This window comes from Lepus europaeus, chromosome 5 (genome assembly GCF_033115175.1).
Source record: "Lepus europaeus isolate LE1 chromosome 5, mLepTim1.pri, whole genome shotgun sequence".
Classification (NCBI taxonomy): Eukaryota; Metazoa; Chordata; class Mammalia; order Lagomorpha; family Leporidae; genus Lepus; species Lepus europaeus.
In genome coordinates this window covers 117726038-117744869 of record NC_084831.1, presented here as the reverse complement: position 1 = coordinate 117744869, position 18832 = coordinate 117726038, and the positions used below count along the sequence as shown (strand labels likewise).

Genomic DNA, 18832 nt, shown 5'->3' with positions numbered 1-18832 from the left:
CCAAGGCTGCTGAGGTTTGTTTTTTTTTTTTTTTTTAAACAAAAGTTCCTGGAACCTTAAATATTTATTTCAAACAGTGTTCTCATTAGACTATTTAATGGTATGGAAATTTTTTGATGAAAATACAATCTCATGACATGAAGGAAAAGGAGTTATAACTTTTTACATGTAGGACATAGAAACAATACATTAGATTTGTATTTAGCAATGCAGATAGATGCTAAAAACATACTGTTGGGGGAAAAAAAAAAAAAACAGAAAAAAAGATACAGCACAAGTCCCTCATGTGAACTGCAGCCAGGGAAAGCTCTGGGAGGGTCTGGTGGGACTCATGTTCTGGCCAGGACTCACAGAAGTCAAAAACACCACCCCCCAGATACCCAACCAAAGGGGAAAGAAAGCAAATGCTATGTATAGGACAATCTCAATGTTGCCAAATTGGCTATTCTTCTAGGTAGATTAAAATTGGTATTTTAATTCTTTCACTTTTTGTGTTTCTGAATTTCTCAATAATAATAATTTCCCTAATAATACACATGTCTTATTATATCAGCATAAGAAATACAACAAACATCATTTTTTAAAGTCCCAGCTGCTCTGCTTCTGATCCAGCTCTCTACTGTGGCCTGGGAAAGCAGTAGAAGATGGCCCAGGTCCTTGGGCCCCTGTACCCATGTAGGAGACCTGGAAGAAACTCCTGGTTCCTGGATTTGGATAGGCGCAGCTCCAGTCGTCGTGGCCAACTGGGAAGTGAACCAGCAGATGGAAGACCTCTCTCTCTCTGCCTCTCTGTCTCTCTCTGTGTGTAATTCTGACTTTCAAATAAATAAATTAATTTTAAAAAAGACTATATATGATACACTCTTCATTTAAAAGAAATTAAAACAAGCAAGGAATAATGTATTCACCATGACCCTATATCTGTGAAAAGTACATATACATTACACATTTATTTATACGGTATGCTTAACACATTGTATTTAACATATAATATTCAGGGGCTGGTGCTGTGGCTCACTTGGTTAATCCTCCGCCTGCAGCACCAGCATCCCATATGGGCACCGGGTTCTAGTCCCGGTTGCTCCTCTTCCAGGCCAGCTCTCTGCTGTGGCCCAGGAGGGCAGTGAGGATGGCCCAAGTGCTTGGGTCCTGCACCCCCATGGGAGATGGAAGCACCTGGCTCCTGGCTTCGGATCGGTGCAGCGCGCCAGCCATAACAGCCATTTGTGGAGTGAACTAATAGAAGGAAGACCTTTCTCTCTGTCTCTCCCCCTCTCTCTCTCACTGTTTAACTCTGCCTGTCAAAAAATAATAACAATTATAATGCACAGGGGCCGGCGCTGTGGCATAGCGAGTAAAGCTGCCACCTGCAGTGCCAGCATCCCATATGGGCGCCGGTTCGAGTCCTGGCTGCTCCACTTCCGATCACGTTCTCTGTTATGGCCTGGGAAGGCAGTGGAAGATGGCCCAAGTCCTTAGGCCCCTGCACCCAGATGGGAGGCCCAGAAGAAGCTCCTGGCTCCTGGCTTTGGATCGGTACAGCTCTGGCCATTGCGGCCAATTGGGGAGTGAACCAGTGGATGGAAGACCTCTCTCTGTGCCTCTCCTCTTTCTGTGTAACTCTGACTTTAAAATAAATAAATAAATCTTTTAAAAAAAAATAGTGCACATTTTTCACATACTGTATGAAGTACTTAGTGATGAGAGGGAGAGGGAGGGAGAAGGACAGAGGTCAGGGAGGAGGTCCTGCCCCCGGCCAGGCAGCAGTCACCAGAGTCCGCTCTGCGGCCTACCTCAGCTGGGCTGCTGCACGGGGCCGTGGGGCTCTGACTCAAGCCATTTGGCTTGTCCAGCACCACCTGTTCAGAGAAAAACAAAACCGGTAGTTAAAACAGACCAACGTGATCAACTCGGAAACATTATGTTCCCAAGACCTCACATGTTAGAAGCAACAGGGATGAAGGAAGGGAGGGGGTAGGGACCCCCAGTGCTCCATGGAAAGACAGCAGCCTGGAGGGGTGGAGGACGCCTGCACATGTGGCCTGGGGAGGGAGGAGGAAGGTGACCCTCAGGCTACAACTTTTCCGGTAGACCATTCCCAGAAAAATTCACCGGAGGAGCACAGGCAGCTGCTTGCCGTCTGCCTTGCCCTCGGGGATCCTGACAAGGTTTGGCAAAGCCTAGACCAAAAGCGGAAGCGCTCTGGTTACAATTCTTTCCAACCCAGGCTGCTGATCTGGGCAAACAAGGGGCCACCCTCTGAGCGCCTCCCTGCCTTCCTTTGGAGAAGCAGGACGACTTGGGGAACATTGGCCGCACAAGCCCGGCGCGTGCCCAGGACAGAGAGGAACTTGCCTGGTCCCGAGTGCAGGACACCGTCCCCCTGCAGCGGATTCTGGGGCGAGCCTACAGTGAAAACATGACTGTACCCTAACCAAAAGGTAAATGAAGGAGGCACAGCCGGGGACCAAAAGAGGGGGAGGGGAAGTCACAGAGGGTGCACTTCTCTCCTAAGGACGCTCCTGTCCTCCACTTTTGTCAAAGCCAAGAGGCAGGATTCCAGGATTATTCAGCCCGGGAAGGACTTTTCCGATCTGTCCAGTCTGACAAATGTTTATCTGTATCTTCTGTAGCCTAGACCCGGGGCCAGGTGTGGGGATACTGAGATGGTGGTGGGGTGAGAGGTAGGGGTGAACCCTAAGCTCTATCCCAGGCAAGGGACAGCCATGGGCACCCGCTAGAAGCCAGGCTCCAAATTAAGCAAGAGCAACTTACAAGAAGTTCGGATTTACAGGGACTGTTTTAGAAGGCTGTATTACAAGAAGATTGATCACAGAATCCTTATAGATAAGATGCTTTGCCAATAACTCACAAGAATTTAATTCACATCAATTCAAAGCTTCTACAGTGTTTTAGGAGCAGGTTGACAAATGTAAGTGCGAGTGCCCGTCTGCTGGACAGCCCTAACTAGATGGGGAGTGCCCACACAGCCAGCACCATGTGCATCCTCTCCCTTCCAGGCAGTGGGGGCGGAGTTGGCACACAGCAGTGAGACACAAACGGGACTGCCTGGCATACTCCCCGCTCTTCAGGGGCAGCCAGCAGGGACCACTGCCTATTACCTGGATCTCCTGTCGGTGGACAGTGTCTCCAGGATCCCTGTCCAGCTTGCTGCTTATATCTTCCCGGAGCTTCTGCAGACAGTTCCTGGCCTGGGAGGGAGGACGAGAGCCTTGAGCTTTAGGGGAGGGACAGAGGACACCAACTCACGCCCACCTATACCTCTTCCATAGGCAGCAAAGTAAACAAAACCCCTGCCCTGCCGGTGTGAATGTTCTAGCTGGGGAGACACACTCACATAAGACAGGAGTAAAATGTGCGGTGCCTTACATCCTGATATGGTGATATGTGCCAAGGAGACACATGAGCCTGCCAGAGGGTTAGGGAGTGCTGGGGAGAGTGGCTGACAGTCTGATTGGATGGCTGGGAGACGGTGCTAGGCAGGTGCTACTTTATGAGTATTTGTTGATTTGGGTTACACCAAAAGGGTCAAAAATGGGAGAGCATGGTGACACTTCAGAGATATAAAGGGAGCACAGAACCCATAAAAGAAAGAGAGGAGCCAGCGTCGTGGCACAGTGGGTTAAGCTGCCACTTATGACACTAGCATCCCATTGGAATGCTGGTTCGAATCCTGGCTGCTCCACTTCCAATCCAGCCCAAATGCTTGGGTCCCTGCCACCCATGTGGGAGACCAGGATGTAGTTCCTGACTCCTCGTTTTGGCCTGGCCCAACCCTGGCTGCTGTGGCCATTTGGGGGCAAATCAGTGGATAGAAGATCTCTGTCTCTCTTTCTCTCTTTCTCTCTTTTTCTGCCTTTCAAGTAAATAAATCTTAAACAAAAAAAAAAAAAAAAAAAGGAAGCCCCAAAACTGTGAGCTTTACAGAAATGGTGAGGATGCCCCTCCGAGGCAGGGACACCTACCTCCTGGATATACTGGACCTCACTCTTGAGCTGATTAACACTCTTCTCATGGGTCATCTTGTCTCCAGACCGCCCCTTCAAGTACACCTGCAATAAGGAAGGCAACTCCATGTAGTTCAGGAACCGCCAGTTAAATTAATTTCATACAAACACACTGCTGGTAGCAGGTAAACTATTACCACCAATTTACTAGGTGACAGTGATTCAGATCAGAAGGCTGAAAATATAAAATGCTAACTTTTTGACTGTATCAAAGCTACTTCTGGAAACTTCTCCTAATGAATACATTTAGCTCAAGGATACACAGCTATACTGGTACAAGTAGGCAGAGGCTGCAGGTAAAACCACGGAAAGGGGAGGACACTCCAAGTCACTGCACCTTCTCCTGCAGCAAGGGCTCTAAAAGGGGATTCAGATAGTCTGCTCTAACTGCTTGAATCTCTTACAGTTGAGAAAATATTCCTGCCATTTATATTTTAAAGCACACACACAATTTAGTATTCAGCAGAATATCACACATTCTGCAAAAAGTGAAAACAGACAAAATGTTCAACAACGGCTGAATAATTAAACAAATTATGGTAAGTCTAGAATAGAATAGAAAGGAGCATATTAAAATGCCAAATCTTTACATGTGTAGACACAGAAGACATTATAATTAAAGGGTGTGTTTGTGGGGAGTAGATTGTAGAACAGACTGAATGATAAAAGTTTTTTTAAAAATACATATGTATGAAGGTGGGAGGATACAGGCAAATATGTTAACAATGCTACATTGATAGCTTGATGGGTTAGTTTTATTTTCTTCCGGGACATGCAACGACTTTGAGTAAGAAAAATTAATTGTTTAAAGGCATTCAGACAGGAAAGAAGCAAAACTATCTCCATTTTCAGATTACCTAATCTTGTATTCATATATAGAACATCCTAAGAAATCCTCTAAAAATCTATAAAGTTAGTAAACAAATTCATTAAGTTTGAAGGGCACAATATTAATATAAAAACTGAATCACATTTCTGTATACTAGCAAGGAACAGTCCAAAAATGAAATTAAGAAAGAAACCAATTCTATTTACAATAGCACCGAAAAGAAAACTTAGAAACAAATTTAACAAAAGTCCAAGGTGTGTACTCCAAACATTAAAAGAAAATTGTTGAAAGAAATAAAAGACAGAGAGAAGAGAGACCATCCTGGGGCTGGTGCTGTGGTGTAGCAGGTAAAGCTGCCAGCTGTAGTGCCAGGATCCCATATGGGAGCCAGTTTGAGTCCTGGCTGCTCCTCTTCCAATCCAGCTCTCTGCTGTGGCCTGGGGAAGCAGTAGAGGATGGCCCAAGTCCTTGGGCCCCCGCACCCACATGGGAGAAGCTCCTGGCTCTTGGTTTTGGCTCGACCTAGCTCTAGCCATTGTGGCCACTTGGGGAGTGAACCAGTGGTTGGAAGACTTTTTTCTCTCTCGCTCTTTCTGCCTCTGCCTCTCTAAAACTCCGCCTTTCAAATAAATAAATCTTCAAAAAATAAATAAAATAGATCCTTAAAAAAAAAAAAGGAAAGAAAGAAAAGGGGCTGGCACCATGGTGCGCTAGGTTAATCCTCCGCCTGTGGCGCCAGCATCCCATTTGGGCGCGGGATTCTGTCCCGGTTGCTCCTCTTCCAGTCCAGCTCTCTGCTATGGCCCGGGAGAGCAGTGGAGGATGGCCCAAGTGCTTGGGCCCTGTACCCACATGGGAGATCAGGCGGAGGTGCCTGGCTCCTGGCTTTGGATCAGCACAGCGCCAGCTGTAGCGGCCATTTGGGAAGTAAACCAGTGGAAGGAAGATCTTTCTCTCTGTCTCTCTCTCTCACTGTCTAACTCTTCCTGTCAAATAAATAAATAAAAATCTTAAAAAAAAAATAGAAAGAAAGAAAACATCCCACTTCAATAGACTGGAAGACTCAGTGTCAAGATGGCACTACTCCCCACACTGACTGATGAGAGACAACATAATTCTTATCAAAATCCAAGCTGGCTTCCTTGAAAAAATTGATTCCAAAATTCATGTGAAAAATGAAGGGAACCCTGAATAGCCAAAAAGCTTGAACAGAACAAAGTTGAAAGACTCCCATTTCCCAATTTCAAACTAATTCAAAGCTAAGGGGATCAAGATAGTGTGGTAACCACGTAAGAACATAGTGGAGGTGGGGGAAGGAGGGACTGGTCTTTTCCAAAAAATGTGCTAGAACAACTGGGTATCCAAAGCCAAAGAACAAAGCTGAACCCCTTCTCATTCCATCCCCAAAACTTAATTGAAACTGGATTACAGACCTATTCATAAGAGCTAAAACTATAACTCCATGAAGAAAATACAGGAATAACTCTTTGTGACCTTAGGTTAGACAAAGCCTTAGATATGACACTAAAACAAAATCAATAAAAGAAAAAATAAACTGAACATTATTAGAATTAAAAACTTTTGGAGGCCAGCATTATGGCACAACAGGTTAAGCTGCCAGCATCCCATTTCGGAGAGCTGCTTTTGAGTCCTGGCTGCTCCACTTCTGATCCAGTTCCTTGCCTATGTGCCTGGGAAAGCAGCGGAAGATGGCCCAAATACTTGAGCCCCTGCCACCCACGTGGGAAACCCAGATGGATGGAGTTCCAGATTCTTGGCTTTGGCCTGGCCCAGCCTCAGCCATTGTGGCCATTTGGGGAGTGAACCAGTGGATGGAAAATCTCTCTTTCACTCTTTCCCTATCATCTATCTCTCTTCCTGGCACTCTTCCTTTCAAAATAAATAAAAATAAAATCTTAGAGCCAGAGTTATGGTCCAACATAATTAGTGCTGCAACGCCAGCATCCCATATCAGAGAACTGGTTCTAGTCCTGGCTGCTGTTTCTGATCTAGCTCCCTGCTAATGCGCCTGGGAAAGCAGTGGAAGATGGACCAATTGTTTGGGTCCCTGTCATCTATGTGAAAGACCGGGATAGAGCTCCAAGCTTCTGGCTTTCCCCTAGCCCAGCCCCAGCCATTATTTAAAAAAATATTTTTTTAAATTAAAAATGTCTGTGTTTTAAAGGCTATCATGAAGAAAGTAAAAAAGATAACCCACAGAATAGGAGAAAATATTTGCAAATCATATCTAATGTGTCTTGTATCCAGAATATATTAAGAATTCTTGGGGCTGGTGCTGTGGTGTAGTAGGCTAAGCCTCCGCCTATGGCACGAGCATCCCATATGGGCAGCGGTTTATGTCGCAGCTGCTCCTCTTCTGATCTAGCTCTCTGTTATGGCCTGGCAAAGCAGCAGGAGCCCCTGCACCCATGTGGGAGACCAGGAAAAAGCTCCCAGCTCCTGGCTTCGGATCGGCTCAGCTCCAGCTGTTTCTCCCTCTCTTTGTAACCCTACCTCTCGAATAAATAAATAAATAATCTTAAAAAAATCTTTCTAACTCAGAAATTAAAAGACAACTGGATTTTTTTTTAATGAGCAAAGGATTTTAGTAAATCCAAGAAGACACACAAATGGACAATAAGCATGTAAGAATATGCTCATTATTTTTTATTATGAAAATTATAAAACAAAAATTTAAACCACAACAAGATACCACTCCACACCCATTAGAATGGCTATAATCAAGAAGACAGGTGATAACAAGTGTGTTGGCCAGGATGTGGAGGAATTTCAACCTCATACATTGCTGGTTGAAATGTAAAATGCAGCTGCTCCATTGGAAAACAGTCTGGCAGTTTCTCAAAAGATTAAATAAAAAGTTACCATATGGGGCCAGCACTGTGGCACAGAAGGTTAGCTGCCATCTTCAGCGCCAGCATCCCATATGGGCGTTGGTTCAAGTCCCAACTGTTCCACTTCCAATCCAGCTCCCTGAATTGGTATATGTGGTTATATAAAAAAGAATAAGTACTGGCACACACTACCACATGGATGAACTCTAGAAATATGTAGGTGAAAGAAACCAGACACAAAGAGTTACATGCTGTATGATTCTGTTTATAGGAAACTTCCAGAAAGTCAAGAAAGGCAAAAGCCAGGAGCTGGGAGGAGTCACTGACATGGTCTGGAATTAATAATGGTGATGGTTTCACAACTCTGCAATTCAACCTCTGAGCTGTATATGTTAACGGTGTCAACTGTGAATCTATCTCAAAAAGTTGTTTATTAAAAAAAAAATGAAGAGCAGGCATTTGGCACAGCAGTGAATGGCTGTTTAGGATGCCTGTACTCTGGCTGGTTTGCATCTCAGCTCTTTTACTTCCAATTCAGCTTCCTGCTAATGTGTACCCTTGCGGCAGCAAATGATGGCTCAAGTATTTAGGTCCCTCCACCCAGGTGATAGACCTGGATTAAATTCTGGGCTCTTGGCTTTGCCCTGTTCTAAACCTGGCTGTGGCAAGCATTTGGGGCATGCATCAGTGATGGAAGATTTCTTTTTCTTTCAAATAAAATGAAAATCAAAATTAAAAAAATGAAGTACAGGTGTTCAGCTGGGCAGTTAAAATGTCCATGTCTTGGGGCTGGCACTGTGGTGTAGTGGATAGGGCTACTACCTGCAACGCCAGCATCCTATGTGGGCATGGGTTCGAGTCCCGGCTGCTCTACTTCCAATCTGGCTCCCTACTAATGGACCTAGGAAAGCAGCAGAAGATGGCCCAAGTGCCTGGGGCCCTGCATCCATATGGGAGACCTGGATGAAGCTCCTGGCTCCTGGGTTCAGCCTGGTATAGCCCTGGCTGTTGTGGCTGTTTGGAGAGTGAGACAATAGATGGAGGACTTCTCTCTCTGCCTCTACCTCTCATTCTCTGTAATTCTGACTTTCAATAAAGAAATAAATCTTAAAAAAAAAAAAAAAAAAGATGCCCACATGGCCCTGGTTCCTGAATCCACCTTCCTGCTAATTCAGATCCAGGAGGTAGCAGTAATGATAGCTCAAGTAACTGGGTTCCGGCCACCCATTTTGGAAGACCCAGTGCGAGTGCCTGGCCCAGGCATGGCTACTGCAAGCACTTGGGGGGAAAACCAGCAAACAAAAAAGGAGTTCAGTTTCTCTCTCCCTCTGCCTCATACGTAAATAAATAAATACATAAAATAATGAAAAACTCTTCAATTTTTATTTGAAAGGTGGAGAGACAGAAACAGACAGAGATCTTCTATCCTCTGGTTCACCAAATGACCACAAAGCTGGGGCTGGGCCAGGCCACAGCCAGGAGTCAGGAACTCTATCCAGGTCTCCCGCATGGGGAGCAAGGACCCAAGTACTTGAGCCGTCACCACTGCCTCCCAGGGTCTGCATCAGCAGGAAGCCAGAATCAGAAGCAGAGCCAAGACTCAGTCTTAGGCCCTCCCATATGGGATGAAGGCATTCCAAGCAGCATCTTAACCACTGTGCCAAACACTTACCCCAATTGTGTTCTTCTTTTTTTTTTTTTTTTAATTTATTTGACAGATAGAGTTAGACAGTGAGAGACAGAGAGAAAGGTTTTCCTTCCATTGGTTCACCCCCCAAATGGCCACTATGGCCAGAGCTGCGCTGATCCGAAGCCAGGAGCCAGGTGCTTCCTCCTGGTCTCCCATGCAGGTGCAGGGCCCAAGCACTTGGGCCATCCTCCACTGCCTTCCCGGGCCACAGCAGAGAGCTGGACAGGAAGAGGAGCAACTGGGACTAGAACCCGGCACCCATATGGGATGCCGGCACCACAGGCGGAGGATTAACCAAGTGAGCCACAGAACCAGCCTCTGTGTTCATTTTTTTTAAAAAGTTCTATAAACAGACCTCCTACCTGTCTCCACAACCTCTAGCAGCAAAACCTGGACCATGGGCAGGCACCTGGAAGACTCGTCCCAGCCCACCCCCACCCCCACCCCACCCCACCCCATCCCCACTCCACCCCCCTCACCCCCAGGGGCCAGGGTGCACCAGGTCCCTACAGGCAGACTGTGGTCTGCAGGAGGTAGGCAGGGCCTACCCTCTCAGGGCTAGTTCTTCCCTCACACCGCTAGTGCCTGTGGCACTGTCAGCTGCTCCCTCTCCGGCACCTGCAGGGACAGAGGCAGGAGAGAGAAGAGGTAGAGGTGAGGCAAGCTTACCTTAATGATCTCCTCGTGCCCATCGTTGGACTCCACCAGTTCTGAGGCCAGAGAACGACCGGCTGCGTGGCTGGACACCATGGCGTAGGTCTTCCTGCCGGCCTGCCAGAGACACACACACAGAAGTGGCTCAGAAACCACAGGGCGAGCCTGCGCTGCCTCCCCCTCGGCCGGTGCAAAAGTCCTGCTCCTCCAAAGATGGTTAGTCTGATTTTCCACTCCAGAAATCCACCTCCACAGAAGCCGAACCACCGCGAGAACCCCAGATGGAGCAAAAGAAGAGACACCGCAGGTTAGTTTCATTCTAGTGGGCGCCTGTCTCCCCTCCCATGAAGCAGCGCGTGCCACGGCGTGCAGCTGGACGCGTCACAGGGGAGATGCCCCCAAGCTTGCAGCAGCGGAGGTGGCCCCAGGCAGCACGGGGGCGGGGGTCGCCAGCAGGAAAGGAGAGCAGGCTGCGCGGAGGGGACCTCGCCCCATCCGCAACCTCAGTACCTTCTGGGCTATGTGCTCAAGTTCCTCTCCTGTCAGTTCGCTCTGGAGAGCCAGCCTGAGAACATCCACGTCGCCCTAGTAATGACAATGACAGCGAGGATAACCCCCGCCCTCCGCAGACCAAAGCGCCAAAGCACTGGCACCCAGACAGCTGCTGCCACCCTGTGGGGTGGGCCTCATTACCACCCCCTACAGACAAGGAAAACTGAGGTGCGCCGGTGTCTCTGGGAACACCTGGCCGTTCTCTCCCCAGGGCCCCGTGGCGGTGGCTGCAGCTCAGTGCTCTACGTAGCCCTGGTTCTCAGATTACAGGGAGCGCAGGGCACTGGCTGCCCTCACCCCAGGCGTGGAGTGTGGAGCCGCCCTCTCTGGAACACCTGCTCCGGCCACCAGCCAGGAAGCTCTGGATGCACTTTCCAAGACTGGGCACACCTGCAGGCAGGTACTGGAACCCCAATCCCCATTTCTGTGAGGCACGCGGAAATTATCCAAATGGGAGCAGGTCAGAGAGCATGCGTACGTCTAGAGCGCAGCGTAACTTCTAAGAATGAAGCAGGTTTGTATCACAACTCAAAGAAGGTTAAAAAAAGAAAAAAAACACCAGTTTGTGGGGAACACTAAAAACTTGAAGGGAAAAGCATGTAGAGAGGGAAGGGTAAGGGGCTGGAGATTTGGGAAGACGACAGCGTTGAGACACAGCGAGAGGGCCCGCAAAGCAGAGGGGCTCCGCCTCCCCCGATAGCCTGCGCTGCGCACGGAGGACGAGGTGCCCGGCCACGGTGATGAGGCACACCGGGAAAGCCCGGGGCTTCCGCACTGCGACAGCGCGAGGGGAGAGGGCAGGAAAGGTGGGTGGGTGTTGGGCTATCCTCAGATGAAAGTGACCTTGAGACGGCCCTGGTCAGTCTCGCCCCAAGGCCCAGCAGCATAAATGTCATCTTACCCTAACAGGTTTTTAAGGAACCCTCAGAACCTCCAGAATAGCTGGAGAAGACAGCCTTCCTACTTGGGGGAGAAGATTCCAGTCTTCAGTCACATACACAACTCTAGGTGTCCTCATCTGTGAAACGGGATACAGCCATACGGCCGAGAGGTCTTGGCTGAAGATCAACTGAACACCTATGCAGGGGGCTCTCTCGCCCCTAAAAGGGAGGCACTCAACCATCATTAGCCTCTTCCTGCTTCTTGGACCGAGTTCAAATGTAAGACAGACAGAAGACTGTCACGGTGGCCCTTAAGCCTTCCCAGTTGTGGCCAAGCAGCTGGTTTTACAACAGCAAATGAAAGCCAGACCCTTCGTGTGACACACACGGCTCTCCTCCGGCTGGGTCAGCCCGCTTCTCCCACAGTGTCCCTCAGGGTCCCTACCCAATAGCTCCATTCCTTCCCACCTCAGTGCCATCACTCCTCTCATCTCCTTTCTCTTCCGTATCTTTCCTTCCAGTTTTCACCAGAGAAATCTGCAAGTCTCTCCACGTTCACGTTCAAATGCCACATCCTCCACGATGCTCCCCTGCCTCCTACGGGAACGTCTTCCTCAGGAACACGAGGCCCCTGTGTCTCAGGAGGAATTGCCCCTTCTAACTGCTAACTCCCCGAGGGCTGGTGTCTGCCACAGCCCTGAGCGCAGTGGACGTCTGTGAATGTGCAGTGAATGTTGCGTGACATCCAGGTCAGCAGAGCATCACAAAACAGAGAGGAGGAATTGGCTTTCAAACAGAGGGCTGCCAGTTCTTTTTCCCCAGAAAGCAGGTGTGCGCTTGGATTGAAACACCATCTCCTGCACCTGCAGGCAGCGAGGGAGAGCCAGAGCACCCTTAGTGAGAACAAAGGGGTTGCCACCAGTGAAGATCATCCAGTCCAATTTATTTTACAAGCCAGGTGTCCTGATTGCAAGAACACAGACAAGTAGGCTGGGTTGGGGCCATGAGAGATAACCTTATCTACTCTTGTTATCAGAATCCCCAAGAGAAATGAGGAAGGGCATGTTATGAGTTGAATAGGTATGGTGTGGGGGTGGGGGGTGGGTGCTGGCATAGCAAGTTAAGCCACCACCTGTAACGCTGGCATCCCATATGGGTATTGGCTCAAGTCCCAGCTGCTCCTCTTCCCATCCAGCTCACTGCTGATGGATCTGGGAAAGCAGCAGAAGATGGCCCAAGTGCTCCTTGGCTCCTGGCTTCAGCATGGCTCAGCTCCACTCCCCAACCCCATTCTAGTCATCTGGAGAGTGAAGAGCCGACGGAATATCTCTGCGTCCACCTCGCCCTCTCTCTTTCTGTAACTCTGACTTTCAGGTAAGTAAATAAATCCAAAAGAAGAGATGAAACACAGGAGCAGGCATTTGGTGCAGTGGGTTAAGTCATTGCTTTGGATGTCCACATCCCATATTAGGGTGCCTGGGGGTACTGGCGCTCTGGTACAATGGGTTAAAAACCCAGCCTGCAATGCCAGAATCCCATGTGGGCACTGGTTCAAGTCCTGGCTGCTCCACTTCTAACCAGCTCCCTGCTAATGTGCCTGGGAAAGCAGCGGAGAATGGCCCAAGCCCCTGGGCCCCTGCACCCATGTGGGAGACCTGGAAGAAGCTCCTGACTCCTGGCTTTGGCCTGGCCCAGCCCTAGCCATTGTGGCCATCTGGAGAATGACCCAGCAGATGGAAGATCTCTGAATGTCTCTTTCTCTAACTCTGACTTTCAAATAAATACATCTTTTTTTTTAAGTTTATCTAAACAGAAAGGAAATAAAAAAAGAAGCCAGGAACATCAAAACAAAAAGAGACATGGACAGAAAAAAATATGGGTAAAATCAATAGAGTTTCCTTATCCTGTTATGTTTTCTAAATTACATTTGATGAGTGAAGCTAAAATTATAACACTGTGGCTGGCACTGTGGCATAATGGGTAAACCCACGCCATGCAGCACCGGTATCCCATATGGGCGCTAGTTCGAGTCCCAGCTGCTCCACTTCCAATCCAGCTCTCTACTATGGCCTGGGAAAGCAGTAGAAGATGGCCCAAGTCCTTGGGCCCCTGCACCCATGTGGGAGACTAGGAAGAAGCTCCTGGATCCTGGCTTCAGATCAGCATAATGGCTTCAGACCAGCCATAATGGCCATCTGGGGAATGAACCAGTGGATGAAAGACTTCTCTCTCTCTCTCTCTCTGCTTCTGCCTCTCTCTAATTTTGCCTTTCAAATAAATAAATAAACCTTAAAAAATTATAACACTGATGTGGTCTCATCAGTGTATGCAGAGGAAATTTTAAATTAATATCATAAACATGAGAGAGTGATGAGATGTGAAGGAAGAGAAGATTTCTTCACTCAAACGGTAAAATAACTACCAGTAGACTATGCTAAGTTATGTGTATATGTAGTACAATACCACTGAAAAGGCCGTAGACAGGGATAACACCAAACACTTGGCATGAATCAAGATGGAATCCCAAAAAGTCTTCTAGTGACTCATAGGAAACCAGCAGAAAAACAGAGAATTAACAAATAGGACACACAAAATGCAAAAAGCAAATGGTGATTTACACACCAGTAATTACATTAAATGTAAGGCGTCTAAACATACCAATTAAAGAAGAGATTGGGAAAATAGATTCTTAAAAAATGACCCATTCTCACCACAAAAATGATAACTATGTGAGGCAATGTGTATGTTGATTAGATTTAGACATTCCACAATGACCAAAACAGTATGTTGCACATGCTAAATAAATGATCCGATAACCTCATATGCTATCAACAAGAAACACCTTTCAAAGATAAAGACCTAGGCAGTTTGAAAGGATAGTTAAAGACATATCATGTGAACATCAAAGTGGCTGAATTATTCTCAGGTAACTTTAGAACAATGACTACCAGTGACAGAGAGGGACATTATGTAACGATAAAGGGTCACTTCACACACACAAAAATAGCAATTGCAAATGGATATGGGGCAAACCACAAAGCTGGGAAATGTGACACAAAACTGGAGAGAACTGAATGGACCAGAGCACAAACCCACAATTATAGTTGGGACTTCAGCTCTCATCTCTTAGGAACTGACAGAACTAGACCAAAAAAAAAAAAAAAAAAAAAATCGGCAAGAATATATAAGAATTCAACACCGCCACCACCGACAGGATCTAAACAACATTTATAGAACACTCCACCCAAAACCAGCAGAATCATCTTTTCATGTGCCTGTGAAGCACAAACTAAGAGCACAAACTGGGCCATGAAATGAACCTCAATAAATTTAAAAGAATTGAAATAATAAACAGTATATTATCTGATCCAGTGGAATCAAACTAGAAACCAACAGCAGAAAAGTAACAGGAAAATCCACAAATACTAGGAAATTAAACAGCACACTTTTTAAAAAAAATATTTATTTATTTCAAAGTCAAAGTTACATAGAGAAGGGGGGAGGGAGAGAGAGAGAGAGATCTTTCATCTGCTGATTCACTCCCCAATTGACTGCAATGGCCGGAGCTGTGCCGGTCCAAAGTCAGGAGCCAGGATCTTCTTCTGGGTTTCCCACATGGGTGCAGGGGCCCAAGGGCTCGGGCCATCTTCTACTGCTTTCCCAGGCCATAGCAGAGAGCTGGATCGGAAGTGGAGCAGCTGGGACTCGAACCAACGCCCATATGGGATGGCAGCACTGCAGGCAGAGGCTTTACCTGATATGCCACAGTGCCGGCCCCACAACACACTTTTAAATAATCTTTGGGTCAAAGAAGACTTCTCAAGGAAATTTTTAAAATAATTGAATGGAGTGGCTTGGCACTGTGGCACATAAGGTTAAGCCACTGTCTGCAGCACCTCTATCCCATATGGGCGCCAGTTTGAGTCCCAGCTGCTCTACTTCTGATCCAGCTCCCTGCTAATGCTCCTGGGGAAGCAGCAGAAGATGCCTCAAGTGCTTGGGCCCCTGCACGCACATGTGGGACCTGGAAGAAGTTCCTGGCCCAGCCCTGGTCATTGCAGTCATTTAGGGAGTGAACAGCAGATGGAAGATCTCTCTCCTCTCTCTCTCTGTCTCTCCCTCTCTCTCTGTAACTCTGCCTTTCAAACAAATAAGCACATATTTAAAAAATAATTGAATGGAATGAAAATATACAACATCGAACATTGTAGTACACAGTAAAAGCAGTTCTCTGTTAGGAATTCACAGCACTAAATGCCTACAGAGGAAGACAGGGGTGGGCACTGGTGCAGGGGGTTAAGCCGTTGCTTGAGATGTCAGTGTCTCATACTCATCAGTTTGAGTCCAGCTCCTCCGCTTCTGATTCAGCTTCCTGCAAATGCACCTAGGAGGCAGCAGATGACTGCCCAATAACTGAGCCCTTGCCACCCCTGTGGGAGACCCAGACGGAGCTGCTGGCTCCCAGTTTCAGCCTGGCCCAGCCCTGGCTGTTGCAGGCATTTAGGGAGTGAACCAGCAGATGGAAGCTGGCTTGTCTGTCTCTGTCTCTGTCTCTTTCCATCTCCCTCTCTTTCTCCCTCCACCTCCTTCCTTGTCATACTTTCAAATAAATAAATAAATTCTTAAAAAAGAGGAAAATTGCAAATCAATAATTTAAGTCCTCACTAAAAGGGTTTAGGGAAAAAAACCTGTAAACCCAAAGCAACTAGAAGAAAGAATGTAATGATGAGAAGAAATTAGTACCGTTTAACAGAGAAGAATCAATGGAAAAGATAAACAAAGCTTTACAAGACTAGCCAAAAAATAAGAGACACACACAAATTACCAATATCTGCAATGGAATAGGATGTTTTTTCACCGACCCTGTAAATATAAGAAAGATAAGGTAATACTATGAACAATTCTATGAACATAAATTTGATACTTTAGATTAAATGGCCTAATTTCTAGAAAAACACAAACTACTATAACTCCCCTATTATGAAATGGGTAACCTGAATAGTCTTATAAGTATTAAGGAAATTAAATTCATAATTTTAAAACTCTCAGAAAACAAACCTCCATGCCCAGATGGCTCCACTGAAGAATTTTACCAATGTTTCAAGATTTAACACCAATTCTACATAATCTCATCCAGAAAATAGAAGAGGCGGGAACACGTCCCAGTTCATTTTGTGAAGCTACTCTAACTCTGGTACCAAAACCAAAGACAGTACAAAAAGAGAATGGGGAGACAGGGGGAGGATGAGGGGAGAGAAGAAAGGAGAGAGGGGTAGCTGGCGCCGTGGCTAATCCTCCTCCTTGTGGCGCCGGCACACTGGGTTCTAGTCCCGGTTGGGGCGCCGATCCTGTCCCGGTTGCCCCTCTTCCAGGCCAGCTCTCTGCTGTGGCCAGGGAGTGCAGTGGAGGATGGCCCAAGTGCTTGGGCCCTGCACCCCATGGGAGACCAGGATAAGCACCTGGCTCCTGCCATCGGATCAGCACGGTGCGCCGGCAGCAGCGCGCCAACCGCGGCGGCCATTGGAGGGTGAACCAACGGCAAAAGGAAGACCTTTCTCTCTGTCTCTCTCTCACTGTCCACTCTGCCTGTCCAAAAAAGAAAAGAGAGAGGGGAGAGAGGAAGAGAGGGTAATTACCAATTACTACTGAGTAATATTTTGCAAAAATGCACATTCTATTCCTTATTATCTTGTTATACCATGAAGAGGTATTTCACTGAAGAAGATGCATAGATGGGGCTGGCGCTGTAGTACAGTGGGTAAAGCCTCCACCTGCAACACTGGTATCCCATATGGGCACAGGTTTGAGTCCCGGCTGCTCCACTTCCAAACCAGCTCCCTGTTAATGACCTGGGAAAGCAGTAGAAGATGGCCCAAGTTCTTGGGCCCCTGCACCCACATGGGAGATCCGGAAGAAGGTCCTGGCTCCCGGCTTCGATCTGGCCCAGCCCTGGCCATTGTGGCCATTTGGGGAGTGATTTCTCTCTCTCTCTCTGTCTCTCCCTCTGTAACTCTGCCTTTCAAATAAATAAAATAAATCTTTTTAAAAAAAAGACACAAAGAAGTCACACAGATGGCAAATAAGCACACAAAAATATGTTCAATAGCACCAGTCTTCTGGGAGATGTAAATTAAAACCACAGCGAGACACCATGACACACGGACCAGAATGGCTAAAACAAAAATCTGTGACAGCACTATGTGATACACAGGATATGGAGAAACTGGATTGATCACACATTGCCAGTGAAAATATAAAATGATATACCTAACTCTGGAAGACAGGCAGTCTCTTTAAAAATGAAATGAGCAACTACAATAACAATCGCACTCCTGGGCATCCAGAGAAATGCAGACAGGTTCACACAAAAAACAAGCAGATGCCTAAACGTGAATATTCATAGCAATTTTGTAACAGCCGAGACGTGGAAATGCCCAAGTGCCCTTCAATAGGGCGGGTGAGGTGCTCAGCGAGTTAAGCCGCTGCCTCCAATGCCAGATCCCATGTAAGCACTGGTTTGAGTCCAGGTTGTCCTGCTCCTGATTCACCTCCCCACTCACATGCTTGGGAAAGCAGCAGAAGATGGCACAAGTACCTGGACCGCTTCAACACATGAGGGAGCCCTGGATGTTGTTCCTGGCTCCTGGTTTCAGTCTGACCCAGTCCCGACCTTCCCGCCCATTTGGGGAGTGAACTAGCAGGTGGAAGATCTCTTACTTTCTGTCTCTATCATTGTGCCTTTCAAATAAATAAATATTTCGGTAAAAATCTGAAACATCCATTATTGTAGACTGCTGCTCAGCAACAAAAAGGCACAAACCACAGACACACAACAGCAATCTCCAACCACAGAGACACATGACAATCTCCAGGCTTGCACTGAGTGAAAACAGCCAGCCACACAAGGTTACCTATTCTGTGGTTGTTTACATAACAGTCCTTGAATGACAAAATTAGAGAAATGGAGATTAGGGATTGCCAGGTGGAGGCGATGGCGGCAGTGTACGTGTAAGGAGATGGGGTGGCAGGGCCAGGGCGCCTCTCTGGAAGGCCCAACAGAGGTATGAGGAACATACAGCGTTGTCTGCAGAACATTGTAGCAATTGCCATTGAGAAGCCGTATCATTGTGGAAAACTGTAGAATTTGTCAGGATTGGTTCAAAGGAAGATTCTTCCTACTGCTTGAAAAGGAGCATATGCCTACCTATGAGTCCTCACGGAAAACACGAGGGTATCCCTGCAGAACTGTCCAGTGTGTCGAAGGTGCTATCGCTTGAGTCTTGCCAGGCGGAGCCCTCTCATGCTGATGCCATTGTGAAGAAACACTCCCTGCGGCTACTGGGTCT

At 47.3% G+C, this 18832-nt stretch overlaps 1 protein-coding gene across 3 annotated transcripts in view; it reads right to left on the bottom strand.

Moving 5' to 3' along the window:
- The window catches only part of TUFT1 (tuftelin 1), a 53503-nt gene that overhangs the window by 18854 nt on the left and 15817 nt on the right, over positions 1-18832 (bottom strand). For 2 of the 3 annotated variants that reach the window (XM_062192260.1, XM_062192262.1), the window contains exons 2-6: positions 10564-10638; positions 10069-10170; positions 3987-4073; positions 3123-3212; positions 1794-1859 (exon numbers count right to left, since the gene is read on the bottom strand). In XM_062192260.1, the coding sequence (XP_062048244.1) occupies positions 1794-1859; positions 3123-3212; positions 3987-4073; positions 10069-10170; positions 10564-10638 (420 nt within the window). The remainder of the gene's footprint in view (positions 1-1793; positions 1860-3122; positions 3213-3986; positions 4074-10068; positions 10171-10563; positions 10639-18832) is intronic. The other variant, XM_062192261.1, reaches the window with a different exon arrangement.